Source organism: Vigna unguiculata, chromosome 7, assembly GCF_037176805.1.
Source record: "Vigna unguiculata cultivar grain cowpea cultivar isolate G323 ecotype 2 chromosome 7, ASM3717680v1, whole genome shotgun sequence".
Lineage (NCBI taxonomy): Eukaryota > Viridiplantae > Streptophyta > Magnoliopsida > Fabales > Fabaceae > Vigna > Vigna unguiculata.
Window position 1 is genome coordinate 27,070,799 of NC_140798.1, and position 9,784 is coordinate 27,080,582.

Below are 9,784 nucleotides of genomic sequence, written 5' to 3' on the forward strand. Positions count from 1 at the left end.
AATTATGAATACATCATTACAAACTAAGGACAAGGAATCCAGTCGAATGCTGCATGTATCCCTTTTCCCAAAGGATAGATAGAGTAAACATGAAAATATTGGCTAATGGGCTAGAGCCTAGAAGGAACTTAATTATGAACAAGACAAAAAGAAAAAGAACGCGAATAGGGGCAAGTTCTGGTAAGCTAATAGCATTAATTAAATTTGTAATCTTGTTTACGTACAAATCGTATCACTTAAGAGAATAAGAACTGTTGCAGCATTAAAAAATTATTAGCAAGACCAGAACAAAGAGAATTCCCAAATCAGTACTGTACACATGAATTGATATGCATACATTTCATATGGTCAGTGAAATCAATTTTATATTTCAGTAATATAGGGAAGATAAGTGGAGCCAGATCCAGTTCCCCCAAAATTAAAAATCTCCAACTCTAGTACGAAAAGTATAAATAAGATTATACGTGTTTATGTATTAAAGCACCAAATATGCACTTTACTAGCTAAACTGATATGTTTATTACAGGACCATTTTGAGAGGGGAATGTCGGGGATATACAGTGGATAATGTTGTTCCTTGCTGTCGTAGGATTTGGTAACGTCCATGGCCGACAGGTCAAGAAGTGCAAACAAGTTTTAGCAGCGTTGAGTTGGACACAAAAGCTGTGTTCTAGAAGAGGACCTGTGTTAAATTGCGCGTGCATAGAGACGTCATCACTCATAAGCTGCTGTTTTCTTTACTTTTCGGACACGGGCATGAACACGATCTCAATCCCCCTCTCATAATTCTCTGAACAAAGAAGAAAAGAAAAAGGCTCCGAGAAACAGCCTTAGCTTTTTGGTTTCGTAGCAATTTTGTTTCATAACTGACAAAAGTTGGAAATATTGTTCCTTTTGCCTCCAATTCTCATTCACGATTGTTCCCCCTTGATTCCAATTACATTCAAATGTGTTTTCAGGTTATTTTCTGAAAATTATTCCTATTCACGTTTGCTTTTTTAAGTCAACTTTGGGTACCCTTAAGCACCACTACGAATGAAAAAGCAAGACCTACGTAAGTGGCTACTTCGTTGTACTAACGGATGCACAGATAGGCTCCCTTTTTCTTTTCTTTTTTTCTTTCCGCCTCGTCTTAAACGAAAATCACAAGTGTGATTTTTTTTTTTTTTCTTTTCTTTACAAGAGGACCTCTTGATGTGTACAATAGCCACATACTCATCTGTTTCCAGGCCAATTATACATCCATATATCATCATTATATGTGCGTGTAACGTTAATCTAGTGAATGTGTGCAGGTTTTTGGTTTAAGCCAAAGTTATTGAATAAATGAAAGCTAAAGACGGAGAAGAGAACCTTCCCTGGCAGATATTTCCTGACATAATGTGATAAGGCCGAAAGAGTGAAGGCTTATTAAATGCATGCCCATTCTTTATCGGCTAGCAGCTGCAAGATAAAGCAGTCTTTCAGTTGCATGATCAGGTCATCTTTTTCGGCCGTTTTCTTTTCTTTTTCTTTTACAATTCCTATATTGAGTCCAGCCAGGATTAGGTACAAAATTGAGCATGGCACATGCAGGTAACCACTTGAATCAACATAATCTAAGTATGAAAGGGACAAGGGGAGAGAAATAGACAAAAAGGTAGAATAATGTACAGAAGTATTTGTTTCTTTTAAGTCTCTTTATTTTTTCTATCTTCACTGCTTTATTCTCAGTTTTAGCATATCAGTTTAGAAATCAGTAAAAGCATTTCCTGTTTAAATCTTATAAAACAAATAGAAGTAACTAATTATAATTTATAAAATTAAAAATAAGAAATGAAAAACAAAAAGACATTTTCTCAAGACTACTAGGCCAGTTCTTCACTGTTAAGCAGCTACCCAAACATATTACCCTTCTACCAAATGAAATGTAGTCCTACACAGTCTATCCTTTTGGCAAATATATGATTTTTCTAAAGAGAAGGTACTTTAATACATAACCAGTGGATGTTTAGCATATCAATCTCAATCTTTGACGCAGGGATATAATTTGAAACAAGATTAACCAGAGTCTGGTCACCTATTATTTGATTGCAAACCACTACCACCATAATACTGCTTGGTTGTTTCACGTGAGAACTCTGCAAAAGTCATCCCTTCCTTCAACCGTGACGAAAGAGGGGGAACTATTTTGTTAATTTCTTGACTTAAATTATCGTTATCTTGTTCAGACTGCCGTGGCTCCACTAAACATTCTCTATCCGAGATAGAGAATGTTTTAGTCCAAGCAGGCTGCAGAAATACAACAAAAGTTTCTCTGCTCAAATTTTCAAACTCGGAAGGTCTATGAACAGAGTGCAGGGTCGCACGAAGCTTCCCCTTTGAGATTATATCAGCAGCTTCCCCAACTTGAATGATAAAACTTTCGGGAGGGGCCTTCACCATGATGGCCCTTTTCCTATTAGGATCATATATCTGCAAGCATGTATGCCCAGTTGGCGATTGACATTCATCAAAACAACATGAGGGAAATGGATTCTCCGTTTTGCTTTCCTCTGAATAAGATGGTAGAATAAAGAATGGAGTCGTTAGAACAGTGAATATACCATAATCATAATGCCATTGCTGCCACAAATTTGAATGAATTCCACCTGGATTTACATCACAGGCAATTGAATTCAACTCTGACCCTTCCAATGGTTTCACATTACCAGCACGTTTCTTGCTTGTTGCTCTGCTCCTTTCATGTTGTTTAAGGAGAAGAGCATCTAGATGTGAATGATAATGAATGAGTCTACCTTTAGCTCCACATGAATCCAACAAACTCATCTCTAAATCATTGCCACCAATAGCCTTGTCACATATTCGAGCAAGGCAAAGACCAAGCTCCATCATGCAAAACCCTAGCTCTTGGAAACAACTTCCAAGATTCTCGAATTCATTACCACGGCACTCGCTAACTGTTTTTACAACAAGTGGAGATTTGGTATACTTAAGTTGCATGGCAAAGGAGGACACACTCCTATCAGGATTTCTCAGAGGAACGTCACCACCTAAGTTATGCTCCTAGGAAGAAAGCACGCAATGCAAGCACAATGAGCATCCCTACAAAACTGAATTGATTTTAAACCTAAACCCTAGGTTGATGTTTATGCGCAAGAATGAATCAAAATCAGAACATTCCAGTGAGAATCAAATGTAGACAAGAGGAAGAATTACCTTGAGAACGAGTTTTCGGGTGTCTTGAGGAAGAAGTGCGAGGGTCCGAGCGAGGGGGAGAAGGTGTGAGCGGAGTTTGGATGCGTTGGGGACGCCGTTGATGGCGAGGAGGCCTGGCCCACTAGGCCCTAGGGCTTCCATTATGGAATCCACTGTGGATGAATTTGAAGGCGCACATAAGTCTGAGTATTCAAGCTCGTACAGACCTATCGTCTCAGCTTCCACCATCTCCATCTCTTGCAGTTGCAGAGACAGAGCAAGAGAGTTTGAACGTTTGCAAGGACGACAGTGATAATATGGGCTTGGGCTCTGATGTAAATTTGTTTTGGGTTTTAGCCATTTCAACTCGGGGTTTTCTTCCTACACCCCAACTTTTCTTCCTGCACCCCCAATTTATGTGCAGAGACCATAATGTCTCTAGAAAAAATAAATAAAAATTATTATATGAATAGTTAAGTGGTAATTACTGCTTACCAACTTTATTTACTCTTCAATAACTTCATCTTTTTTAAATATGCACTCCTAAAACAATTTTTCCCTCACTCGTACTCTCAGTGCACCACCACTCGACGAATGGTTGCTCTTTTTTAATGTTGGAGTTGTTTCTGAAGTATTTTCCTTCTCTTTCGTTCTTCCAGCCAAGAATCTTGCCATCTTTTAGTTTTGCTCTTCCTCCACATTATTCAACTTCATCCAGATAAGATTCATTCCATTCGAAAAGTTTTGTTAACATTTTCATTTGATTAAAACACGCTTTTTCTTTCTCTAGTATAAGGGTGACCAGAATTTACTAAATGAAAACCGGCTTTTGAAAGCTGAAAATTACGTATTGTAAAAGTCGTTGGGATATACTGGCTTATGAAACCCGTAAAAACCAGTTTGTGAAAGACATAACAAGCAACTTTTTGAAAGCGGTGAGAAAGAACCGGCTTCTGAAAATCGGTGTTACCGGCTTCTGCAATTCGGTGTTTGTATTTTTAATTAATTGTATATGTATTTTGCATAACTTATTTGTTATTGTGTTTCTTGGGCTGTTATAATTGGTTAATTTGGAGATGGAAGAGTTTATTTTAAAGAATTGACTAACTTCCGAGGAGTGAACCATAGCTTAAATATGGAAGATTCTTCAATCTTTATTCCTGAGATAGATGGTGATTACACTGTAAATTTTACTATTGAAGAAGTATTTTCTACACGTGATGATTTACTTGAGTGGGTACGAGGTGTTGCTTTTCAACTTGGTTTTGTTATTGTTATTATAAGATCTGATACAGCTAATGATCAACCTGGTAAAAAGACATATGTGTTGCTAGGATGTGAAAGAGGTGGGAAGTATAGAAAATATAAATCTGACCTTCAACCTAGTATAACCCGGACAAGGAAATGTGAGTGTCCTTTTAAATTGAGAGGTAAACCAATATCTAATGGAGATGGTTGGGTATTGAAGGTGATATTTGGGTGTCATAATCATGATCTCTCTAAAACTTTAGTTGGTCATCCCTATGCTGGTAAATTAAAGTCAGATGAACAATCATTGTTTATCGGCATGACTAAGAGTCAAGTTAAGCCTGCAAACATTCTGCTTACCCTTAAGGAAAATAATGAAGATAATGTCACAACAATAAAACAGTTGTATAATGCTAGATATACTTATAAGTGATCTTTAAGAGGGTGCAAAACTGAATTACAGCAGTTGATGATGTTATTAAAACACGATAAATACATTCATTGGAGTAGATGTGTCGAGGATTCTGATGAGATCAATGAGCTTTTTTGGACACATCCTAATGCAATTAAATTTTTGAATGCATTTAATATTGTTTTATTGATGGATAGCACCTATAAAACCAACAGATATAGGTTGCCTCTTCTTGAGATAGTTGGTGTCACATCGACAGGCCTGGCTTTCTCTGCTGCCTTTGTGTTTTTATCAAGTGAACGACAAAATAACTTCATTTGGGGTCTCCAAAGGCTAAAAGAGTTGTTTATCACATGTGATGGTTTTCCTAAAGTCGTTGTAACTTATAGAGACCTTGCTTTAATGAATTCCATAAGCATTGTGTTCCCTGAATCTTATCATCTTCTTTGTCGTTTCCACATTCAGAAGAATGTTAGAGCCAAGTGTAAAATGTTAGTTAATTTTATGGACTCATGGGACGTTATCTTGGATGCATGGGAAAATGCGATGGATTGTTGAGATATATCTACTTTTGCGGATTACGTCGTGCGATTTCACTATGTTTGTAATGCTTGGCCTTTGTTTTTTGAATATGTTAACGACACATGGATAATTCCTTACAGAGAAAGATTTGTGAAGGCATGGACAGACAAAGTAATGCATTTGAGACAAACAATGACAAATAGGTATGATTAATAAATTTTAATTTTATTTTGTACTTTCTTGTTTAACATGTTATTCTTCTTGATTTCATGTATTTTAGGGTTGAGTCAGCCCACTGGAGTTTAAAGATTGGGAAACAGTATGGGTGACTTGTGTTTATGTTGGGATGCAATACACAATGTTATAATATTGCAACATAACGAAATCAGGGCGTCATTTGAAAGAAGCCTACATGTCAAGACTCATGATTTCAATATTATTAGGTACAAGAAACTAGTGGGTGTTGTATCAAGATTTGCTCTGGTACTCATTGCTAATGAGGTTGATCGGGTTAAAAACATTGGATTTGATAGTGAACTTTGTGGTTGTGTGTTGAGGCAAACATATGGTTTACCTTGTGCATGTGTATTAGCTAGATATGACCCTGGTGTGATACCTCTAAGTGAATTACTCATTATGTGGAGTAGATTGAGTTTCTCTGATCTTTTATCATATGAATCAATACCATAGTTGGGCATTCAACAAAAAATTAATATCTTGATTAATCGATACAAAGAAGTTGACATTACAGGAAAAGTCACAATCAAGCACAAGTTGCGAGAAATTGTTTGTCCGGAACAAACATTAATGATTGCACTGATGCATAAAGTTAAAACTAAGGGTGCACAAAAGACTCGAGCTTATAGATTTGAAAGATCTACTAAGCGTGACCCCTCGTATTTTGAGCACGTGGACGCCTTCCATGACAGTCATTTGGGAAAGAAAGATTCTCAATCTAAGGTAAAGGCAAGGGCAAAGGGTACTTATGAATCTATGCAACAAAAATGAATACTTATGATAGATCAATTTCATGTCATTTGTCACCCTTATATTTTTGATGTCGTTGATGTCATTGTTGATGGCATTGTGGATACAGATGCATTGTTGCTTTATTGGGTATGGGTGAAGACTCTTGGCCACTTATCCGACATGATTTATTTAAAGAATTGAGCCAGTATCGTGACGATTATGCGAAATTTTTAGGTAGATATGACCGAGTCGAAGAACTAAGAAAGTCTTTGCTAGTAGATTCAACTTTTGGGGTATTTTCTTTTACTTAACTTTGAATTGAAATTAACATCTTATTTTTATTAGTAATTTTTATAACATTGACATCTTATTACATTCAGGGTAACATGGAAAAATGGATGACTATACTTGACATGGAATATGTTATTGCTAATAAATACAATGTCATATTAGTGTGTTTGTCATTGGTTCAAAATATGACAATACTTCCACTACGTTCTACACCACCCGTTAATATAAGGCAACATCAAATGATCAGTATAGGACATGTTAATGGTTCACATTTTGTGTAGGTATGGTCGATAATTTCATGTTTACGCCTCATATTTATTACATTTTCTCTAGCTAATAGTAACATATGGTTATGTTTATTACACTTAATAATTTTCAGGTTAAACTACAAGATGGTTGTCCTATACCAATGGTAGACATGATTTGGTCTCATTATTGTTATCCCGAGGTTAGAGAATGGTCATCCTTTTATGTTAGTAGGATGCAAAAATTCGTGGAATTGATTGGTGTTAGTTGTAGTTATGTAGACCTACATTGTGACTGATATATTATATTTGTTATGTAAACCTGCATTGTGACTAATACCATGAATAATATTGTCTAATAAAATAAAGTCCACAAATAACATAGTATAATATCATAAATAACATAGTGTAATAAAATAAACTTCAATGTCAAACATTTCAGTCTTCTCGGGTCGTCTCGACACGTTCTTTAAATGCCTCACGAGTAACTTGCAAGGCCTCTTGAGTGTTATTCCACGCGATCGTGCCCTCACTAACTTCCCTACAATCAACCATCCTCTGTAAAATGGCTACAACTCGTCTCAGTACACCTTGCAACTATCATAACATGCAATAGGTCTTATTCTCTAGCCTTGTTGAGAGCTTTCTCCTCCAACTAAGTGAGCACCACGAGTCCTTGCCATCTAAAAGAAATTATCAATTCAAATATACCAAAAAAAGATAAATAAAAATAAATAAATAAATCTTTTTCGAAATTTCCAAAACCAAACCGTGTTTTGAAACTGGTCATACCAATTTCAAAACCCATTGGCACAAAACCGGCTTATAGAAAGCGGAATTCAAGGTACTGGCATACGAAAGACGGTAACGATGCACTGTAATATCACACCGACTTACGAAAGCCAGTAATGATGCACCCTAAATTCACATCGGGTTACGAAAGCCATAACAAGTGGTTCCTAAAAGCCAAAATAACTGGTTCCTACAAGTCGGCACCATCGGTTCCTAGAACCCGGAACCACCGGTTCATAAAACCCGGGAGGAAAAAAATTTGCGAAAAATTGGTGGTTTCGTTGCCTATAAGCCGGTGAAAACAATTTTCAATTTCAAATTACAAAATATGCATCAGCAACAATTTCTAAACATTTCTCAACACATCCAAAACTTATAATAATACTACAAAGCATTAAAAAAACTTACCATTTAAAATGGAACTACCAATGGCTGAAGTAATAAAGGACTGGTGCGAAACAAAAACAAAGAAATGAAAAGTAAAAAAAAAGGAAAATGAGAGAGGGGTGTGACGGCTGCTAGGAGGAGAAGGAAGAAGGTAAGAAAGATGTAGGGTTTTTTATCTTTTAACCCTAGTCAACTTTCAGTCAAAGGTAATGTTAATATGGGAAATTTGAAAAAGTTAAAGGTGCGGGAAGAAAAATTAGGGGTGCGGGAAGAAAACTCCGGTGGATGCACAATTATACTCCACTCATATTATGTTATACATTTCTCAAGTCAATGGAATTACAATTTACCCATCCAAATTGACGATCCTCAAGGCACATTCTTCAAATTAAGCCAAACAAATGTAGTTTCAGAATATAAAGTTCAGTTCAAGAACATGACCAATCATATTCATATGGTCTCAAGCCAAAGATCCAACATGAAGTTATTCCTTTCTGACCAAATTCACTTTTTAAGGCCATCAACCTTGCAAAGTTGCATTTTTTGCTGCAAAACATAAATTCAATTATGTTACTACAATAACCACATCTCCCTTCAAAGTCAAGTCTTCTACTACGTCAAGAATTATAGGACTATTACCCATACCCACAAATGCAAAGGGGTGTTGCCTATACTCACCAACTCTCTAATTCGTAAGCTTACCCCATTAATTTGCAAAGTCCAAGAGAAAACGATTGTGTGTTACTATTGTGATGAACATAGGGAAATCATTGTTAGAAGTGATTTCATCTTCTAATTGTTGCATGATATTTATTCATTTCAGTAGTTGAATAAAGTCTTGGTTTCTAGAACTAGTTTTTTTTCTTTGTTGGGTCCTTTATTTCGGTGTCAATTACCTTACTACGTGGGATTATTAAACCACAACAACACATTTGGTTATTTTATGAATGCTTATATAAGCCACTCTCGTTCATCTTAATAAACGTGAAGTTTTCTCTCCAATACTATCTCTTCATCATATCAATAACATTTAACAATTGGTATCACAACCTCGTGAGGGGTCTAATACAGAGTGAGGAGTGAAACACTTTGCAAGTAGGTGAGAATGAGAACCAAAAGATCAATATGTCATCGAAAAATTTTGTTCAACCAATCATTCCCAAGGTTGATGGCCATTACGATTTTTAGTCAACGACAATGGCGAATTTCTTAAGGAGTAAGGAAATGTGGCACCTTATAGAAGACAACATAACAACCTCTGCCCTTGGAAACACATTGACACAAGCACATGGAAGATCATAAAAGAGGCCAAGCTCAAAGACTTGAAAGTCAAGAATTTCTTGTTTCAAGCCATTGATAGAGAAATTATTGAAACTATTCTTAATAAAGGGACCTCAAAAGAGATATGGAGCTCCATGCAGAGAAAGTATCGAGGGTCCACAAGAGTAAAAAGAGCACAACTCCAAGCACTCGAAAGAGAATTTGAGTTTCTTAATATGAAGGAAGAGGAAACAGTTGACAACTACCTGAGTAGACTTCTCCATTTGCTTTCCATAATGAAATCCAATGGTGAAGTAATTGAGGAAAGTATGGTTGTTAGCAAAATACTAAATACTTTAATATTGAAATTCAACTATCTTGTGTGTTTGATAGAAGAGTCAAATGATCTAGGTACCTTAACCATTGATGAACTACACGCCAACCTTCTAGTGCATGAGCAACACATGCAAGTTTCCAAACA

The 9,784-nt window shown here is 36.2% G+C and overlaps 1 protein-coding gene, 1 long non-coding RNA gene and 1 pseudogene across 2 annotated transcripts; 2 read left to right on the plus strand and 1 right to left on the minus strand.

Moving 5' to 3' along the window:
* The first annotated feature begins 497 nt into the window (after nt 1-497).
* On the plus strand, nt 498-1,774 carry LOC146884725 (uncharacterized). Its single transcript, XR_014996792.1, has 3 exons — nt 498-1,054; nt 1,296-1,479; nt 1,576-1,774. It is a non-coding gene; the product is annotated as an uncharacterized LOC146884725 (long non-coding RNA).
* A 6-nt stretch (nt 1,775-1,780) lies between these two features.
* LOC146884726 (2-oxoglutarate (2OG) and Fe(II)-dependent oxygenase superfamily protein) lies at nt 1,781-3,504 on the minus strand. Its single transcript, XM_028082320.2, has 2 exons — nt 3,199-3,504; nt 1,781-3,045 (listed from the first exon to the last, which is right to left on the minus strand). Exons 1-2 carry the CDS (start codon nt 3,430-3,432, stop codon nt 2,056-2,058), a joined length of 1,224 nt encoding a protein of 407 aa, XP_027938121.1. The 5' UTR covers nt 3,433-3,504; the 3' UTR covers nt 1,781-2,055.
* A 2-nt stretch (nt 3,505-3,506) lies between these two features.
* LOC114191270 (protein FAR1-RELATED SEQUENCE 8-like) lies at nt 3,507-6,613 on the plus strand (annotated as a pseudogene).
* The last annotated feature ends 3,171 nt before the right edge of the window (nt 6,614-9,784 follow it).